This window comes from Poecilia mexicana, unplaced genomic scaffold, assembly GCF_051168715.1.
Source record: "Poecilia mexicana isolate PSO_F unplaced genomic scaffold, ASM5116871v1 scaffold_3, whole genome shotgun sequence".
Taxonomy (NCBI): Eukaryota; Metazoa; Chordata; class Actinopteri; order Cyprinodontiformes; family Poeciliidae; genus Poecilia; species Poecilia mexicana.
In genome coordinates, this window is record NW_028263372.1 from 35,036,361 (window position 1) to 35,058,120 (window position 21,760).

The window sequence follows — 21,760 nt, forward strand, 5'->3', positions numbered from 1 at the left end:
GCTAAGTCTCAGCGGCATAAAGTCCAATCTTCAAGATTGGCCCGTGGGGATTTTATTGATTGATGATAATGCCCGACTTTTTATCGTTTTTGGGGAACCAATAAGCATCCTTAACATGACTGGGGGAATGCCTGGAGTACGGCAGCATTTCTCCTCCGGGGCTGCTGGTTGAAAGCGAACGGCGGGAAGAGCGCTGAGGTGAGCGGATAGCCTGAACAGGGCGGGCGGCTGAGTAGCTGATGCTTACCGTGTAAATGTAGCTTTACCGACGAACCGCACAATAAATTTCATATCCCGGTCAGAAGAAACGGGTGGCGGAGCGCATTGTACATGGCTGGTAGATGAGTTTCTGAGTGTGACCAGTGAAGGTGTCGTAAATATCCCGTATTGCTTCCCCCCGTGTTCGTCCCCCGGTCTAACGGTTCGTCAGTCCGCTGGTCTATTTCCTCCCCTCCACCCCATGTTCGTTCATTCGCCCTCTCCTCCCACTCCAGGCGGCATTTCCCGTATTTTCAAACCCAAAGCGTGACAGGTTAGGTGGCAAGGTGAGTTTAATTAATCTATTAAACTCACTGAAGATGAATACATAAACTAAAAGCTGGATTGTAGACATTTTTATAAGCAAATTTGTGAGCCTGCCTCTTTGTTATTACATTCAATATAATTTCAGATTTTTCTATAACTTTTCTTCTGGTTAACTTAGAAAGTGAGCTATTATTGTTACAGGTTAGTTTTCTAAACTACAAAAAAGCAACTGTTAGGGATGCTCAAATATGAAAAATTGGACTGATATTGATATCTGATAGTAACACCGGTATTATGCCAGATTTACCAATATTTCATTTTATAATTTTTTTATCCGATTACTCGATTAATCGTAAGAATAATCGATAGATTACTCGATTACTAAAATATTCGTTTACAACAGCCCTAGACTCTGCAAAAATATGCACCGATAGCGACGCCTGAAACATTAAATGTTCAAGTTCTGTTTGAAAACAGCTAATCTGGATTAAAAGAGATTAGCAAAGCAAACATACAATTAAAGTTACATCAGAAAAATGAACAATCTGCTCAATAAATGGTCTGTTTTTTTCAGTGTGTTTCAATTTAAATGTGCAAATCTTTCTTCTCATCTTGAGTCTTTGAGGCTCTGAAATTTTTTACACTAAAATGTGTCGTTACAGTAAACCAGAAATCAATCAATCAATTAATCACATGACAAGATCATTTGCATAATTTCTTTTTCTCTCTTTCTACCAAAAACTGGATGATAAGTTTTCAGTCTGGTGCTTCTTTAGCCTTTTTTGAAGGATAATTTTGTTTACAGAGACTTCAGAATTGATGTTTATTTATTTTGTATATTTAAAACGTCTACCAGTTCCAGTATTAAATGCTCACTAGAATTTAAAGTTTACTGATTTTAGAGGATGTCTTTTTGTGTTGCAGTTCTTGAAAAAGTTCTGAAAACAACCATAATGATATTTATTGCAATAAGTTCATATTGGAGAGAGAAAAACAAGAATTATTAAAAAGTTTCAGGATTTTTGCTCAGTTCAGACGGACCTTTCTGAGTGAACGGGGTCAGAGGTCAGATGTTATCGCCCTCTGAAGGTTTTCGACACATCAGTCTTGAGCCATTGTTCCCCATCGCACCAACACAATGTCAGCTTACATAATCAGCGGCTACAACATGTTTGAGACTTTTTCAAAAACAGGAAATTACAGGCAAACAGCCAGAGCTTCAGGAGGAAGTGGGGTGGTCAGGCGGCGAGCAGAAAAACTCTGAAGGTTTCCAAAATAAAAGCCTCCATTCAGAGGCGGATTCACTTCAAACCCTCTTATCTGTGTTTTCAGAGAGGATGAGTGTCATAATAAACACGTCAACATGCATGATGGATTAAAGATTAAACATTTAGAGATGAATCATCTGTTTATGCAGGAAGTCTTTCCAGAACAACACAGACAGACCGATTTGATTAAAGTGGAGAAAACTGATTTTTACAGCACTGGGCTTACAAATCAAGATTTTTAAACCAGATCCAGTTTAAGTCCATTTCTTTTCTACAAAAAGACATTTCAAATGACAAAGTATTTCCAAAATGTGGCTTCTACTTCAGTCATCCCTTCTGCTAACAGAAAATTACCATAAAAATTACAGTATTTTATTCTCTTTAAGAGAATTAAGATGCAATTTTACCAGAAGAAAACATCTTAAAAATTAAAAAAACTTAAAAGTGTTTTTATTTCAATCACTCTGTTGATTTTAAAACAGGAAAATATAACAAGAAATCTTCCTGCTTATATCAAATCATTAAAAATGTGTTCTTGCAATACATTAGTCAAAAATTGTTTCAACACAACAATATTATCGTTTTATCGCAGTAACTTCTGGACAATTTATCGTCCAGCAGCTTTTGTTATCATGACAGGCCTAATTATAGTTATGATTACAATCATTTCTTCCTCCAGATGGTAAAAATAGAAGATTAAATAACATTTTAAAAAGATTTAAACTGTAACTGCATCACTGACACCTGCTGATGTTTTCACAGCGTAACGTCACCATCAGGACATTCATGACATTCACTCAGCTGTTTCAGTTTCAGTGTAAATTCTTCTCATTATTCAGCTCATGTTAAACATCCCAACAAGAAAAGGGAATATTTGTAAAAGGATGTAAATGTTAGCATAAACAGCAGGTTGTGGCCCTGATGCAGAACCAGAATGAACAGCAACAATAACAAACTTAATATTTCAGCATCTAGTTGCACAACTGGCTTCTTCCCACAGAAAGAAATATTACCTTCCTGTTATAAACATAGAAAAGAAAAACTTGTTTTTGTAACAAAGTATATCTGATATTTATACTGCAGTTGGGCCATCAGCTGATATTGACATTTGATAATATTATACATATTTTCCTGTCTTTGACATGATAAAAAAAATAAACATCAAGCTGGAAATGAACACTTTTCATTTCTTTATTATTACTATTTTACTCATGGGACCAATACGTAAGCATGTTAACGCATTTTTACAGGTAAATTTTAAATATTGTCTGATTTCGATAAAATACCAAACAGATTCACACTGTGAAATTTAGTAATGCATCCAAAAAACAAAAAACTATGAAAAGTAAGTACACCCCTGCTGCTTCTGGAAGATTCATTTACAGTGAGGAAGGTAAAACTTTAGCATTTTAATGTCGTCATCATGACTTTAATAAACTCTCTGCTCTGGAACAATAACGCTAAAATAAGTAACGACCCGTCAGAATAAAAGCTTAAGGTCAGCGTGGAAAGTTCATGTCAGGAGAGTAAATTTAGACTCAGTTAAATTTAGTCCCACACAGTTTTACAACAATAAGCACAGGTGGAACAGGAAATGACATCAGAAACGCTCAAACCAATTTACAGCAAAAGCCGGAGAGAAATGAGGGTCACATTTAAAATTTAGTTTAATCAAGTCAGATACTAAATATAGAAAAATCAAAAACATCTGATTTTATGAATTATGACTTTAAATTGCTTCATATAAGTGCAGCAAACAAAAGGCTTTGTGTTGCATTTAAGGCTCATCTTATAATTTATTAGATACTAAGATATTCATCTCATAAATTTAACTTTTAATCTGTTATTATATTTATCGGCATGTCATGATAAATTTTGGCGGACGATAAACTGTCTGGCAGTTTTTGCGATAAACAATAATATTGTTCTTTTGACACCATTTTCAAGTAATATAATGATAATGGCATAGCAATAATAATCATTGGCAAAGATCAATAAACTTTCTAATAAACACTGGAGCTGGAAGGCATTTTAAATATTCAAAAATAAACAACAAATAAAGTGAATTATGAATCTCTGTAAACAAAATTATACTTAAAAAAAGTGTTGAGACAGGATTTGGTTTAATTTAAGGGAAATCTCACAACTTAAACTTTGAATCAAGCTGCTTGATTATTCTAAATAAGTAACATTTTATGTATTTTTGTCAAACTTTTCCTTTTTAAGTTAAACTTTCTTCCTTTACTTAAGTGCTCTGAATGCTTCCTTGCTGAATCAGCAGTTTTCCTTTTATTCTGTTTGCTGAAGCTCAAATTTCAGACTCGGCTGACTTGGAAAGATAAACATATTTTGCCAAACTTGTTGTTGAATTACCATCTTTAAAACCAATTTGTTTCAATCCTAGTTTCTCCTTTCAAACGGCAGATTTCTTTTCTTCTTTCCATCAAATGTAACTGGACTGAACTGCACATTCTGACAGTTTGCTTAAAATGCTTGAAAAGTTTCAGGTCAGTTACGTGAGAAAAACTTCTCTAAACTTATTTTCATATCTTTTAATAGAAGAAGTTGCATATTTTCTAGTAGATTTTACTCTTTTTGCTGCTCTGAAGCTGCTGCATGCTGAGTTATTTTGTTAGTGGTGGATGAGATAGCAAAAAATAACAAACATTGATGATCTAATCTTCTGTAAATGCAGAGGCAGAGCTGGATCAACTACAACCAGAAGAGAATAACTAAAAGCAGCAGCACAGGATGTCCAGAAATAACCGACTATAAACTCACATGGAAATATAAATCTGCACCCAAAAACATCCTTTACACATCTTCACAAAAACCCCACAACCTCTGTTTATTTTTATATATTCACATGTTCTTGTTTTTCAGCCCAAATGTGACTTCTGGTCATCAGTTATTACAATTACAGCCTTAAAAACAGCCGGAAACACGAGGAAATCATGTAAAGTTGCTTTGGTGAAAACGATGGAGCGGGACGGCTGTTGGCATCATCCACAGATCGATAAACATGAGATTTCTGAAAACCTGTACAACTGCATTCCCAGGAAGACTGGGCGTGTGAGGAAAAAAGAAAGCAATAGTAAAGAACATTTATATTTAGACCTTCAGCTGGAAAGGCATCCAAAACGACTGGCCAGTTCCAGTAGTGAGAAAATCTTTGCTTTCATGTTAGATTAAAATCTACTGAAATGAAAAGTGTACGAGGGGAACAGGTTCAGAAACGATTAGCGTCCCGAAGACGTGTTGAAAGAGTTTCACTGCAGTTATGACAATCATGAAACTGCTTGGAAGAATAAGAAGGATTTTGGATCTCCATAGTCAGCATTAATGGCCTCAGTTAAAAACCATAAAGTTATCAGAATTGCAAGCAATGAAAAAGGAAGTTTGACTAATTTTCTTGCTCACAGCATCAATATTTGGGGAATGTTACAATACAGAAAAAAGTACAGATTTAATACTGACTGTTTGGGGAAATACGCTTCATGTCAATAGTGTTTTACACATAAAAAAAAAAACAGATTTTGTATCAATTTATCCAAGTAGAAGTGATGCAGATCATCACTAATGAGGGATCTGTACTGATTTTTTATTTTTTTAAACTTAAAGTTAAAACATCATTCAAAAATCTGAAGTCTCCCAAAACCAATCCCAAAATCCAATATGGCTGCCGCAGGTACCATACTGCAAAACACACAAAATCCAACCGAGTATTTTTGATCTTTTTCTATTGCAAATATTTTATTACACTTGAAATAAGAAAAAAAAACACTTGAAAGCAACTTTTCAGGAAGAAATAAGACAATAATTCATTAATATTGAGAAAAAAGTTTGAGTTATAAGTACAATCTGGCAATAGACCTGAAACTTTTTCATTTCTGTTAAGGAATTATTGTTTTATATCTCACTTAAAAGTTACTTTTAAGTTAGTTTTGTCTTATTTGCACTATAAAAATAATACACAGCTGCAGTAATCCAAATATTCATATGACTGTAAAAACAAGAGCTGACATGTTTAGTCATAATTAGATTTTAAATGTGTTAAATTTGGATCCATTAGCTACAGAATCGACCCCAGCAGCTCTCAGTTTTGTTTCTCATTTGAAAAGTCAACAGACATGAAAATATCAGCGATCATTTAAATAAAGGTGTGATAATGGCCGCCCAAAGTGACTCGAGCCTCACTCCGTTTCTGTTCGCAGGAAGGCAATATGAAAATAAGAACGATAACACGGTTTGCATCTGTGAGCTGCGGTGAGCGACCCGATCCACGACGATCCTCCGACAGTCTGAACGAGCTGCAGGGCATTCCTGCAGGCGCGGCTCCCGCCCGTCACATGCATTCCCATCATTCCACTCATATCAACACACCGTCTCACCACATGGGTCTGAGAAACACCTGACGGAAAACCACGGCACTCAGCGGGACGAAAACAAACCGAATGGGCTTCAATAAAACACACAAAACCTGCAATTTGACCGATAAGCAGAACATGGGCATTTTGATTCCTCTCATCAAAACCTGCTTCAGGTATCAAACTGCAAAAAAAACTAAATCTTACCAAGTATTTCTGGTCTAGTTTCTAATGTAAATAACTTAGCACACCTGAAATAAGACAAAAAATAACTTGAAAGTAACTTTACAGCAAGAAGCAGGACAATAACTCCTAAATGAAAACGTTCACCAAAAAAGTACATTTCACCAATAGTAAGAAATGAATTACTTAAAACAAGCATCAACATCTTCATGAAAAGTTACTTGTTAGTTTTATCTTAATAAAATATTTGCATCAAAACTAGACAAAAAATGCTCTATTTGCATATTTATTTGCAAAACCACAAAATCTAGTCAAGTTTTTTTTTTTAGTTTCTAGTACAAGTATCTTTTTACACATGAAATTAGAAGTATTTATTCAGCAATAAAGCTTATTTTAAGTCAATAACTCCTTAAAGTTCAAGTTCCTCTGGCAGATTTCAATTATAACTAGACATTTTTCATCAATACTAAGTAATTATTGTCCCATATCTTGCTTAAAAGTTAATTGTAAGTGAACACTTTGTCTTATTTCAGATGCACTAAGATATCTGCAGTAGAAACTAAAGAAAAAACACTTGGTAGGATTTTGTGTTTTTGCAGTGCAGGTAACAAAAATCTGCAAACAAAGACGATTTTACTACATCAAGCTTTGGTACAAAATGTTGATGCCTATGGCATAAACTGCATGTGGCTCATGAAAAATCTGAGCTGAAAACTTCTGCATGGAAATGATCAGAGGTGACGAAGGAAAAACACAATCAGCCAGTGGAAACCAGTCCCCAACTTTCCTGTTTCCTTTAAGCTGCAGAGCAACAAAGAGGAATGTTTTAATCAGCATGTGAAAAGTTTTAAATCCTCCACAAACACACAAAGATCCTTAAAAAACCACCTAAAACTGCCTATTTTAATCATTCAAATGTACCTCAACATTATGGGTGGGAATTAACCATCGTTTATCATTTATGGTGATAAATTTAGTATCAGAATTTTGATTTATTGTTGTCTTAATAAATTCCAACTAATGATGTTTAAAACTCCCAAAGCTGTCCTCACTATCAGGATTCATATTTTACCATTTTCTGCACAATGTGTTCAATAGAAGCATCAATAAGTTTGAAAATAAACTTATCAATACAAATCACAATTCTGGAGAAGAAGCACATTGAATATAGAAATGTTTTTCAGGAGCATTAATTGTGTTTGTTGGGGTTTACCTGCTGTGACACTGAAAAAACTAAATCTTAAAGTATTTTGTTTCACTTCTACTGCAAATATTTTAGTACACTTGAATTAAGACCAAACTAAGATGTTTGCACTGGAAACTACACTAAAAATTAGTGTAGTAATATTTAGTGTTTTTGCAGTGCAGAGCCTCGGACACTAATACGGGTTTGTTCAATAAAAACTGAAGTGCAGACGTAATTCCTTCCCTTTGTGCACTTCCACATTTTCATCTGCAGGAAACGCCATCACAACGATTTCTCACAAATTTTAAAAGAAAAAAGAAAATCGTGACCTGAGCAGCTGTGGAGGTTTATGTTTTAAATCCTAAAGTTGAGATATTTCTACCACCTGTAGCAGCAAATGGAGCCCAGAAATAAATCTCAGAGATCACACTGCTGTGTGAAATGTGATTTTTTTTTCTATTCCTACTTCGGTCAGGAAATGGCCCAATTTACACAAAGCATGAAGATGGAGTTATGATAATTTCCCTCAGAGTTCCTGCAGAGTTTTCCAGGAGAAAAAAAATGACATGACTTCTGCCGGAGGGAAACCGGAAAACCAGATCAACCGAATCATCCAGGGATTTCCTGAACGCCGCAGATGGACGATAACAGACCAGCAGGCGACGGATCCGCCATTTTTTTCTTCAACACACTTTGCAACAGCAGCTTTCAGCTTGCACCGGAACCTGTCGCCACGGCAACCTCAGGTTTCTGTGGCAACAGCGTGTGTTCGGAGGGGGGTATACCAAAAAATCAGCGAAGTCTGAGTCACTTCCTGTCTCGCGCGATCCTTCCTCTTTTGAACCTGCCGATATTCTTTCAACTGCATCTGCTGACTGAGCCGCCGGCACGCAGACACAGAACCGACCGCGCCTACTTCGTCACTCACTGCTGGCCCTGTTTGACATCAGGCTGGTGTTAAATGCATGAAAAATAACCCCAAATTTAAACGCAACATTTTAAGACATCTGCTGAACCGTAACATTAACTTCTCAGAGAGAAATGTGAGAAAACATTCAGGAAACTAAGAAGAAATTGGGGACAATTTCAGGCTGAATATGGGTCAAATACACTGCAAAAACTAAATCCTACCAACTATTTTTGGTCTAATTTTAGTGCAAATATCTTAAGCAAGATACAGAAGTTTGTTTTAAGTCAATAATTCCTTAATTTTGATGAAAAAGTTCTAGTTCCACTTGCAGATTTAATTTAAAATATGTAAAAATATGTTGTTGTAAGGGAAATAATCTGCCAGTTGAACTAAAAACCTTTTCAGCTATATTAAGGAATTATTGACTTAAAACAAGCTTCTGTATCTCGATGAAGAGTTACTGTACATTCATTTTGTCTTTTTTCAAAAGCATCAAGATATCTGCACTACAAATCAGACTAAAAATACTCGGTGATTTTGTGTTTTGTTTTCCAGCAGTGATGAGTGGGACTTTTATTGATAAGTTATCTGATTATTTTTACTCTCCAATTTAAAAAAACTACAAAATAAAAGAGATAAAATTGAAAAGGTTGTTTTAATTTTGAGTCATCGAATAAAAAAGCTGCTGCAGTCGTTTCCAAACGTTAAACAGGAAAACTAACAGCTCTTATTTCCTTAAATCTGATGTTCAACGGCGCCACCAACGTCTGAAGTTTGAGTCGCTTTGCATCAGTTCTGTTTTCACCACTAAGGGACCAACACTGCAAAAAACTAAATCTTACCAAGCAATATAGTTTCCAGTGCAAATATCTTAGTACACTTGAACTAACACAAAACTAACATAAAAATAACTTTTCATCAAGATTTAATTCCTCAATATTGACTTTAAACAGAAGCATCGGTTCCATTTGTCTACATTAAAGGTCACAATATTTATTCTGTTTTCATGGACTTGTGTCAATAAACTGAATTCAGAAAAACAACAGAGGGAGGATCAAACGTCCCTGAAAGAGACTTTTCATGCGACACAATAACAGGTTTTCTGAAGTATTAAACAGAAATATGATTAAAACAGAACAGAGTTTGTTTAAGCTCCCGATTCAAATGCAGTTAAAGAGGGAAAACTTTAAAGGCTTTGTGATTTCCCACAGGAAGAATAAAACCCACCGGCTCCGGTTTGAGTCCATTAATGCGACTCCAGCAGGTCAGAGCCGCGTTAAAACTTAGTCACTGAATGCACTGCAAAAACACAAAATCCTACCAAGTATTTTGGTCTGGTTTCTGGAGCAAATAGACGGCCGAAATAGTTACTTTAAAACACTTAAGGGCTGAAAAATGTATTTTAAATTTTGTGCCTTTTTTAAATTTATCTGCTCAATAATAAATTAAAGTAAGATTTTAGACCAAAACATAAAAAGGTTTTGCAGAATTGCGTTTAGTTCCTAACCTTTGGGGCTGATTATTAGTATAACTGGGTTGATGTTTGTGGTTCTAGTTGCTCCAAATTAATGCAGAGTCATCATTAATAAATGAGAATCTGTTTTTGTATCATATTTATTTCAGATGTTTATTTTTCAGTTTGGGGGACACACAAAGTCCTTGAGAGGGCCCCATGTGGCCCTGGGGTGCACTTTGGTCACCCCATTATAAGTGAAATAATTTGCTCCTGCAGCCTGAACTTTTTCATCAATATTAAGAAATTATTTAATTAAAAAAAGCTCCTGTATCTTGCTGAAAAGTTACTTTTCAACTAATTTTGTCTCATTTCAATGATACTAAGACTTTTTGCACTGGAAACTAAACAGGAATGTTTGGTAATTTTGTGTTTGTACAGTGTGGCATAACTGAAAACTTTCAATTGAACCAATAAAACAGAATCAGACGACCATATTCCCTTCATCAAAAGCTAAACCCACTGTTTAAAAACAGCAACATTTTCAGGTATCACACTACAAAACACAAATTTTTAAGTATTTTTGTTCTAGTTTGTTCTGCAAGTATCTCAGTAGACTGGAAAGAAAACAAAAGTACTTTAACATATAAGAACTTGTTTGAAGTAAATAATTTATTAACACTGATGAAAAGGCAGTAGTTATATGTGAAATAATCTGTCAATCTCTCTGAAAAGTTAATTGTTAGTTAGTTTAGTCTTATTTCAAGTTAACTAAAATATTTGCACTAAAAATTAGACCAGAAATATTTGGTAAGATTTTGTGTTTTTGCAGTGCAAGTGCAAAACTTGGTGACGTAAATATTTGAGAACTTCCTGCCTGGGCAAAAACTAAAGTCTGACTCCACCTCAATCAGCCATTAACTCAGAGTGTTATAGTTTACTACACAGCTTTGTCTCCCTTTGAACGCCACGAATTCCCTCGTTTAAGAAAAAAAATCTGGACAGATTAAATATTCTTCAGCTCAGTGAAGTTTCCACTTCACTGAGCTGCACAGAAGAAACCGTGAGACGCAGATTTTAGTCGTGACGCTCTCCATCGCTGCAGCTTCCTGCAGATTTCAAATCTGAAACCAACACTTGATTTTTCCAAATATAGATCATGCATTTCACACCAAACACCTGATCAGAGGCATTTATCTGAAGCAGAAATTCACAGAAGCTGCATGGATTCCAGTTCACATCAAGTCCAGCATGAAACTAAAAAATAATCTGAGATGGACTTAAAGTTTTATCTCAATATTTTGTGGTAATGTTGTGATAAAACAATAAGAACTATTTATTACTACTGTTTAGGTTGTGATTGTGTGTCACAGCAATTACAGCCCCACAAACACAAATAGTGTTCATGAAAAACATTCCCATCTGCTTCTTTAAGACACCAATCGCATAAAGACGTTTAATTTATATCATTAAAATGGAAACTTAATGCATCTTGGCATATTTTCACATTTATTGATACTTTCAAACAGTGGAAAAAATAGCAAGATTATCAATTTGGACAGTTTGGAGGGTGTTTAAACATCATCAAATGGAATTAATCATGACAACAATAAGTCAAAATTCTTTTATATATCACAATAAATGATAAATGATAAGATAAATGCCAAGTCTGAACTCTCAATCAACACCAACTCACTGAGCGAAACTCAACGAACTCAATCAGCAACAAAACCGTTTGGACCATGTCTTTAGTTCACCAATCGCATAAAGATCATTAAACTGCAAATCTTACATGCACTTAATCACATTTTCAAATCTACTGGTTATTAGTTGAACAAATGGTGGAAAAAATTTAAAAGTAAACAATTAATTTGTTGTTTTTGTGACAACAATAAATCAAAATTCTTATCTTAAGAAATTTATCATGATAAATAATAATACAATAAAAGCCCAACGATAATCAACACCAGCAACATTCCCGTTTGCAATGCGTTTCATTAGGACACAAATGAATGTGATTTTACCACTAACCTGCGTTTCGTATCAGCTTTTAATCATATTTTATAATTCTGTGACAATAAATCAAAACTCTCATCAAAGTAAATTTATCACAACAAATGATGAACAATCCATGTCTGAAATCTCAATCAACTCCAACCAACCGAGGGAGACTGAAAACCCAAAACCAACAAACTCCACCAACCATAAAGTCCTCAGGAATGACTAAGATTCACGGATCACGGATCCACGGACCCACGGATCAAAGGATCACGGATCCACAGATCACGGATAAAGTCATTTTGTCATAGGAACTAAATTCACTGAGTCTTTTGGTGCAAACCGGAGTCGCCTCACGTGGCTTTACACCTTCATGGCAGCAGAAGTCACAGAAAGGCTGGTGGAAAATGAATCACAGCAGTTCTGGTTCTGGTTCTGGACCAGCAGCCTCTCACCTTTTGGCTTCCTCCAGGTGACACAGATATTCGTAGGCCATGTTCTGCTGCCGCCGCTCGTCCATCTCCTCCGCCGTGAGCCGCTCCACGCCATCCAGGACGGCTGCACACAGAACACTGTGAGAAACGTGCAGGCAAGGGGTGGAGGTCCAAACTGAGGCCCGGGGGCCTTTTGTGGACCCCGGACTCATTTTGTGCGGCCCCCCAACTGCAATTCAAAAATGATATAAATTTGCCCCGCAGACGGAAACTTTGTAATCAGGGTAAAAATCAGGATTTTTACCCTGATTACATAATTATCCTACAGAGGAAAATGTAAAGAACACAACCAAGTTTTAACAAAATGTAAAATCAGGTTCATCCAGAGACTTTTACTGAAAAGTCGAATTTACTGCAGAAATTTTATTTACGGAGACTTAATTCATTTTATTTGTTGTTTTATTTATTTTTAATATTTAAAATGTCTTCGAGCTCCGGTGTTGAATGTTTGTTAGGATTTAAAGTTTTTGAGAATGTTTTCCTCCATTATTATTATTCAGTTACCATTATGTTATTCATTATTATCATTTATCGCGATAACTTCTGGGACAATTTATCGTCCAGGAACATTAATGATGACAGGCCTGAACGTGAAATAACTTCTGGAGGTTTAACTTGAACTTTGATTTTGACTGATCTGCTGCTTTGTTAAAACGTTGAGCTGAAACTAATGATTAGTAATCAATTATTCTAATGATTAATCAGACTTTTAAAAAATGCCACATTTTTCATTGAAACATTAAATCTATTTTAAACTAAGAAAAACTAATTAATTTATTTGTAGCAAAGGAATAATCTGCAGTTTAAAAATACTTCCAACAATCAAACAATCTTGATTATTATACATAATAATATTAATTTATGTTTAATCTAAAAACAATTAACTAATTAATAACTGGATGGCAAAAGGTGCTTAACAGGAAATTATTTTTTTTACTGAATTTAAACCAAGTGAAGCTAAAACTGCCTGTCAGGAGTTTTGGGTGAAACATATTTACAGAAAAATAATTTATTTTTATCTTAAATGCAAAATGTAGATATTTATTGTTCAGTTTTGGCTTAATTTCTGCTCAGTTTTTCTTTCAGCAAACAACCATTTTTGAGTCGGTTTGCTCCAGTTAACAATTTACAATTATTTCAATAATCAATTGATCTGATTAAACAAATATTTTAAAAAAAGTTTCAGGTTCATTGATGGAAGCAGTTTTGAATCCAGATAAAGAATTTACATTTATGCCTCAACTGTCCTGCTTTTAAATATTAAAGTTCAAACAAAAGTTTTAAAAAGTTGCTGCTTGAAAAACACAAAAGTTTGTAACAAGAAATGCAACAGAAACAGCTGAGCTCTGCCAGTCAGCTGGCTGAAAGCAGGTTGTCCTTTTACAAGACAAAAGATTTTTCACTCATCTTATTTATTTGGGTTTTTTATCTTTTTTTGATAATATTGTGGGAAAACGATGTTTTTATTCAAGGTCATCATCCGAGCCTTCTTTAAATCCAGAAAAACGATGCATCAAAGTTAAATTTTAACCAAAAATATTCACAGTTTTTAGTTTTGTTGCATTCAGTGACCAAGAATAAAAGTCAATTTCTCACAATATCAGGAGAAATCAGAGAAACCGGCCCAGTTCCAGTCTGTGGAGTGAATCTCCAATTAGATCACGATTATTTAATTTAAGCAACGATAAAACTCCAGAGTGGGAATAAAACGTCTCCGTCTAGGAAGGAGGTTCCTCCAAACGTCTTGCACAAGAAACCGACCTCATCCGTTAGTCATGTACCAGTCAACACACATCAGGGCTCCTCTTGTCAGCATGCACTGCAAAAACACAAAACCTTACCAGGAACTTTACTGCTGACATTTCAGAACATTTAAATAAGACAAAACTAACGTACAGGGAACTTTTCAGATAGAAATAAGATTGTTTTAAGGCAGAAATTCCTTTGAATTGGTGAAAAAGTTTTAGTTCCACTGGAGGATTATTTCATTATTAAAATACATTTTAACCCACGTTGCAAATAAAATAATCTGACAGGAACTAGAACTTTTTACATCAATGTTAAAGAATCATTTACTTAAAACAAGCTTTTATTTCTTACTGGAAAGTTACTCGTTTGTTTTGTCTCATTTAAAGTGATCTAAGACATTTGACTAAAACTACTTGGTAAGATTTAGTTTTTTCAGTGCAACACTGACTCCAGAAGCAGTTAACAGGTAATTTGTACTTTCAGCAGATTTCATCAAATTCAGTTACCTTGGTAAAAAGCTACATTCAATTTGTCTCAATTTAAGAGACTTAAATTGCAATAAAACCTCCAATTCAACCAATAAAACAGCATCAGACAACCACGCCGTATTTCTAACTAAATGTTTAAATTTGGCTACATTTTCAGTTATCACACTGTAAAAACTAAATTGTACTAAGTGTTAGTACACTTATTTAAAGTGTACTAAAATGTTTCTAATGCTAACATCTTAGTACACTTTAAATAAAACCAAACTAACTTACAAGTAACTTATAGAAGTTTGTTTTAAGTCAGTAATTCGTTAATATTAATACAAAATGTACTTGTTCCATTGGCAGATTTAATTTTTCAGCAACATTAAGGAATTTGTTACTTAAAACAAACTCCTTAAAGTTACTTTGAGTTAGTTTTGAACACATTTACACTAAAAACGAGACAAACATTCCTGGTAAAGTTGTGTTTTTACAGTGTGCCAGTGAGACTGCAGCTTTTAAATCCCAAACTAAAGTGAAGGGAATATTTTAGGGCTCAAAGCCAAAAATATTTCACCACAAATGAATACTGGGAAGAAAGAGAGACGAGTAACACTTTATGCGTGAGAGCGACAAAAAAAGAGCTAAAATAACTTCAAAATTTCTCCAAAAGAGAAATAAAGGTTGACTTTCAACAAGTGTTATAAAGTTGTAATCAATAAATCTGGGAATATCGATGTTTTATTGGTGAAACCAAAAGAAATGAGGATCAGTTCATTCATTTTCTCCAAACTTTGCCACCTGGTGACCCAGCCGCCGACCTGTGGGCGGTGGTTACTGGTTCCCTGAGAATCTGGGACACTTTGATCCTGATTCATGTCAGTATTAAATTAATCTATAAAAATTAAAAACTTGTAAAGGAAAAGTTGTGCAGAGTGTGAAAACAGGCCTCCTCCCTCCGCACTACTGCGGAGAAAACGCGGAAGTCGTAATAAAGCTGTGAACACGCTGTCAGATGTAAAAGCCAAACCTGGAGGGCTGGAGCCACTTTTATGGAATCTGTTAAGAGTTTGCATGAGGAGGAAACGAGCTGGAGCGCCAAGCGGCTCCGCTCTGCGCCAGCAGAGTCTGAAAACTGCGCAGATTCATTAGAAACGAAGCGTAAAGAGTCAGAAACTTACAGCCATATCTCGGCCGCTGCCCGTCTACGTCGTCTGAAGTTGACATCCTCCCGTTCAGAGAAACTCTCCGCGCTCCACGGCTCGCCTCTCAAGAAGATTTCAAACTTTGCGCACGGATTGATCCGCTCTTTCCAGACTGCACTGCGCCAAATTCCGACAGAAAGCCGCTCAGGACCCTTCGGCCCTCTTGTTTCCTCTTCTGCACAGTTTGAACGGAGACTCTCTTTTTTCTGCTTCTTCTAACCTCACTGATGTCACTGCAGCAGGGTGTGTTCTTAATCCTGAAGTATGCGTTTCAGGAAACACGGCGGCGCGCAGCGGCTGAAGAAGCAGCGCCCCCTGCTGCTCATTGCGCGAACTGCACCACAAAACTTCCTAAAGTTACATTTTACAAACATAAAACATTTATTTTATTTTTAATGAAAGACCAACAACAGGACATAAATGTGAAGTAACTCTGCTTTTAGTAAAAATAAGTCTTAAATAATTTAAATCCAGTAATATAATAATACGTTACTGGATCTGTAACTTAGTTTACCTAATGCTATTATTTATATTTACACTTTATGTGTATTTGCAAATGTAAATATACAAATTATTTTTATTTAAATATACAAGAAATATTAAATAAATATTTCAATATTCTTTGTATATTTAATTAAATATGAATTCATTTTTATTTACTAAATAAATATAAAATATTAGGTAAATAGGTTTAAATCTATAGTGGGATTTTCTCTCATTCAGGGTAAAATATTTTACAGATTTATAATATCAATGTGTCACTCCTCATTATATAAAGATTACAATGCAACAAAAATATATAGAGAGTTAAAATCAGAAATTTGCCAAATAAAAGACACATATTTTCTTTTTCTCAGTAACAGGATAAATCAAACCAAATTTATTTTATCTTAGCTCAGTAAGAATTGCCAGGAATAAAATATGATTTTTGAGATTATAACTTCATTCATGAGCGAAGGGGAGTTTATTAAACCTGACAGATAGGTTTGCACTCTTGGCACAATATTTGCTACGGCTGTGAGCCCTTAGCAGCAGCTAGTGGCAATATTTTGCTGTGTAGTCTAACATTTGTAGAAAAGAAATCTGTAAATCAGTGTTGATGCAAAATATAAACACGTCTTGCACAGTTGCCGCATTTTAAAAACTTAAGTACTACAGTTGTGCAAATGTCTAGTTGGACTTAGCTCCGCCTTCGAGGCACAGCTCCTCCCCCACTCAGCTCCTTCAGACTAGCCAGCAGCAATTAGCAAACACGTGGTGGAGCTGCTGAGCTCAGAGCAACGCTGGTAAAAATGTTGTTAAAGGACGAGTTCTGAAGGCGGAGCTTCAAAAAGAGCAAGAGCTTCTTAAAGAGACAGAGACTCAATTTCAAGATGTTAAATTACGAAGTCAATTTCTCCTAAGCTATATTTGACATATATATCACATTTTTATATCAACTGAAGGTACCATAGTTACTTGATTGTTAAATGGCACTAAGTGCCTGGAAAACACATAACACGGCTCCTTTAATAAATAATAATAAAAAAAAACAAATACAAGGACTGAGGGGTCAAACAAAAATCATCCAGAGGGCCTCAAATGGCCCCCAGACCACACTTTGGACATCCCTGATTTGAATCCACCCCACTTTCACCTCAAAAACACAAACTAGTTTCTAGTGCAAATATCTTGAAATAAGACAAAACTAACTGAAAGCTCCTGTTTCAGCAGCAAACAGGAGTTTGTTTTAAGTTAATAATTCCTTAATTTTGATTAAAAGGTTTTAGTTCAACTGGCAGATTATTTCATTTGAAACAAAACATTTTCCCATCTTAAAAGTGAAATTATCTGCTGGTGGAACTAGAACTTTTCTGTGAATATTAAAGAATTATTAACTTAAACAAGCTCCTATCTTGCTGAAAAGTTACTTATTTTTGTTTTATTTCGAGTGTAATAAGATTTTTGCACTAGAAGCTGAACCAAAGCACTTTGTATTGCCTTGTTGCTGAAAATGTGCTTTATAACATAAAATTCCCTTCACCTTTACCAAAGTTACTTGGCAGTATTTTGTGTTTTTGCAGTGTTGGAGTCTGTCTTTCCTTTTGGCCTCTCCCAGGCGGAGCTTCACCGTTCTGCATAAAACAAGAGAGAGAGGTTCTGCTGCTGAAGGTCCCTCCGTTCCTCCATCTGATCTGCAGCCTTCCTCCTCCTCCTCCTCCTCCTCCAGCACCATGGAGAGCTCCGGGTTGCTCCAGGCTCTGCTGCTCCTCAGCCTGCTGTCGGCCCTGTGTCACGGCCAGGCGCCACCGGACGTCTCCACAGACGACTTCCAGGATGAGAAACTGGACCCAGCTGCAGACCCAGACCTGGTCAGTGACTCCAAAATCACCAAATATTAAATAATAAAAGCATAGTTCCTCAGGCAGATTATCTCATTTGGAACAAGATTTTTTTGGATGCTATAAGTGAAATAATTTGCCACTTTTTAAAGATATTGTTTACTTAAAATAAACTCCTATATCTTCCTGAAAAGTAACTTGAGTTAGTTTTGTTTTATTTATTATTTACTGAGATATTTGCACTAGAAACTAGACCAAAAATACTTGGTGAGATTTTGTGGTTTTGCAGTGGGTGTAATATTTCAGCTGTTTTTCAAACAAAACTGACCCTAATAATCAAAATGTAATGAGTGTGAAGTGCAAACGATCCTGGATTTTTATTTACTGTCATTTATTGTCATGCAGCTGAAATTCTCTCAGGTTGAATGATCTCATGATGATCTCAAAGCAACAAAATTGCATAAGAAAATAAATGTCATATTTATTTACACTGCAAAAACACAAAATCTTACCAGATAATTTTGTCTAGTTTCTATTGCAAACATCTTAGTTCACTTGAAATAACACAAAACTAACTTACAAGTAAGTTTTCAGCAAGAACAGAAGCTTGATTTAAGTCAATAATTAAATTGAATTTAATATTGATGGAAAAGTAATAGATCATCCTGCAGATTATTTTCTTTATAATGTGGGAAAACGTCTTGATATAAATTAAATAATCTGTCAGTTGAACTGGTATCTTAATAATTAATATTAACAAGTTATTCACATAAAATGAGCTCATATTTCTTGCTGAAAAGTTAATTTTTAGTTAGTTTTGTGTTATATTTGCACTAGAAGCTAAACTAATAAATACTTGGTAAAATGTTCTGTTTTGCAGGCTGATACGTCTATAAGTGATTTGACATGAAATTTGTTCAATTATTATTAGTATTGTTCATTTAGGATCTCATTTTCAGAGTTGTTGATTTCTCCGTGCTTCTTGTCTTAAAGTTGTTTTCTACAACAAAATTCCTCATTGTGGATAAATATATTTTAATTCTTTTTAAATTTACAATTAAACGTTATCTTCCAAACTGATCTTGATCGATAGTTTTATCATTTTATTTGCTCTGGTTTCTCTGCATCAAGCTTCTTGTTTTTAATTAAAAAAACTGTCAGTATGAAAACAGCAACTGACTGCAAAATGACCAAAGGCGAATTACAGATGACGAATATTTACTTCACAATCTGAATAAGATTTAATAAAGTGTAATTCTGTGGTGCATTAAGAAACAGATTAAACTAATAACTCTTCAGTAATCAGTAAAGTGACCAGACATCATGTCGTCACACTGTGGAGGAAGATCAAATCTGTGAATCTATTTAATAAATAAATAAAAACATGAAAAAACTTCCAAACAAAAACAAAAATATATAAAAGAGATTAATAATAATAAATAATTTGACATAAGACTGAAGAGAAAACAAGAAAAACAGAAACAAAAGGGACATTTATCTGAAATATGTAATGTGTTACCATGAAATATAACTTATTCCTACAAAATACAAGAAATGCAGAGAAATATATGAGTATGTAGCAATAAAAACTTTTGCACAGTAATGAACGTCAGCCGATTTTTACCAAATGAGTTAATGAGGAAAAATGTTTCAACTTACAACAAATCCGTAAAACCTTCTTTACATTTTTCTTGTCTTCTACAGGTAAGTACATTTCTCTAAACCATATTTTTGTTGTTGTTGTTTGTGTTGCTGTTTTTGCAGGTGGAAGCTCTTGAGGTTCTGCTGGGTCGGATCCACAGCCGGGTTTCTTCCACAGAGAAACGAGGGAGCATCCCGCTGGTGAGCGCCGCTTCCTGCATCAAACTGATGCAATGCAGCTGATTTTAAAGCTCCATTTATAACGTCTGCTGAGTCATTACTCTGTGCTGCAAGCATCTTTCTGCTCATTGTTAATTAAAAGCCTGTTGAAAAGCATACCTGCTTCCTCTAATTAAAAGATAACAATCCTCTGTAATTACGGCTCAAATAAAGATTAAAGCCTGATTTCAGGCCATGAAAGCCTCTCAGAAAACCAATTAACGTTGGAACTACAGACTCAGTTTGAGCTAATGAGCGGGATCTAATTATTCAGATGCAAAATGTTCAGCTGATTTTCCCTCTTCTGACTCTGATTTATGCTTTCAATTTATTCAGAGGAAAAACATTTGAAAGTTTAATCAAAGGTTGAAATAATTGACAGAAATGACAAAAGATGTCAGGTTTCATGAATGCTGCAGTATGTAACTTTTATAAAATATGTTTTTACATAACTGTTAAAATTCTCATTACTAGCTGTAGAAATATAGCCAGTAATGAGATTGGTTGTTATTGACAACCAATCAGGGCCAGGAGGCGGGTCTTAGTGCTGTCAATCATCTTGTGCTACAGCTGGTTCACCATAACATAGCCTGCTATGTTTGCTAAGGCTAGTTAGCAGCATAGCCACTGATGGCGTTTTCCTGCAATGGTAAATTAGCACATCGAGCAGCGTACAGTAGGTTGATTGACAGCGCTAAGACCCGCCTCCTAGTGTTGATTGGTTGATTTTGACCAGGAGCAATGCATTTTTGCAGACTGCAATAGTAGTTCAGGAAGGAGACGGAGGAATTTTTCTTTTCTGACAGATTATCTGCCTCACAACAAACTGAAATTTTCTAGAAGAAACAAGTAAATATCTGAGTTTGAAAAAAGTTTAAAATCCCCTTTTAAAAAAAGGCTCAGAAATTTTTTAGAACAAAAAACTGGAAATAAAAGTCGAATAACTGCTATAAACTGCTATCAGAAATTTTTAGACTAATCTCTGAAATATTGGTCTCAAATTTGAAATATTTCGAGCTTAAAAAGTCAAAATATTTGACTTGGGTTTTTTTTTTTTTGAACATTTCTGTTTTTTTTCTAGCATTTTCTTTACGTTTTTACTTTTCAAACTCAGAAAAGTTCTTAATCTAAAAATTTCAGAATTTATTGGTGGAAATACTCCTTTTGTCCACCTACAATAGCCCTAATACACCAATAAATATGGGAAAAAAGAATATTGTTTGTAACAGTTAGACGCTGCAGCTTTAAACGTTAAGTTCTGACTGAATTTGGGAAGTGTTACCGCCTGTCTGTCCCCTCAGTGCGGGATCGGGGGCCGCTGTGCCGTGAAGTTCGGCCCTCGCATCGGGAAGCTCTGCGACTGCGGAAGAGGCGCCAACTGCAACTCCTACCTGCTGAAATGCATCTGAGGAGCTTTTGCTTCTCCTGACTTCCTGAAGGCCGAACATCCTTCAGCTTCCAGCCCGGTCGCCCAATTACCGTCCACCTCCGCCGTCATTTGTCTTCCTCCGCGCTGCTGTTGTTTAGGCCGCTGCTGCCTGAGGACTAGCATGTGTTTTCCACTCCTGACAGCGGCCTGGAGCATGCAGATGCTTCCTGTCCAATAAACCCATATGTCAACATGCACACCAGCAGCTTCCCTTTCTTTCATTTCTTTCAGCAAACTTCTTTTTTCAGGTTTTGGTTCGGATTTAACTTCAGAAACTTCTGTTCATAGAGATAATTTAAAGATCATTTAACCAAAAATTAAGTGTGTTTTTGTCATGAAATC

At 35.3% G+C, this 21,760-nt stretch overlaps 2 protein-coding genes across 2 annotated transcripts in view; one reads left to right on the forward strand and one right to left on the reverse strand.

Moving 5' to 3' along the window:
• iqgap1 (IQ motif containing GTPase activating protein 1) overlaps positions 1–16,047 on the reverse strand; it is a 55,907-nt gene extending 39,860 nt beyond the window's left edge. The window contains exons 1-2 of the mRNA XM_088004492.1: positions 15,785–16,047; positions 12,346–12,448 (exon numbers count right to left, since the gene is read on the reverse strand). Of these exons, the coding sequence (XP_087860618.1) occupies positions 12,346–12,448; positions 15,785–15,830 (149 nt within the window). The 5' untranslated portion in view covers positions 15,831–16,047. The remainder of the gene's footprint in view (positions 1–12,345; positions 12,449–15,784) is intronic.
• A 1,843-nt stretch (positions 16,048–17,890) lies between these two features.
• Positions 17,891–21,605, forward strand: cartl (cocaine- and amphetamine-regulated transcript-like). Its single transcript, XM_015011857.2, has 3 exons — positions 17,891–18,159; positions 19,894–19,971; positions 21,291–21,605. The coding sequence occupies exons 1-3, from the start codon at positions 18,022–18,024 to the stop codon at positions 21,396–21,398; spliced, it is 324 nt and encodes a 107-aa protein (XP_014867343.1). The 5' UTR covers positions 17,891–18,021; the 3' UTR covers positions 21,399–21,605.
• The last annotated feature ends 155 nt before the right edge of the window (positions 21,606–21,760 follow it).

Bases quoted from the DNA above. Each gene is read 5' to 3' on its own strand.
- cartl (XM_015011857.2), top strand. From the start codon at position 18,022: ATGGAGAGCTCCGGGTTGCTCCAGGCTCTGCTGCTCCTCAGCCTGCTG. The intron at 18,160-19,893 runs GTCAGTGACTCC...CTGTTTTTGCAG, and splicing joins CAGCTGCAGACCCAGACCTG to GTGGAAGCTCTTGAGGTTCT. The intron at 19,972-21,290 runs GTGAGCGCCGCT...CTGTCCCCTCAG, and splicing joins AACGAGGGAGCATCCCGCTG to TGCGGGATCGGGGGCCGCTG.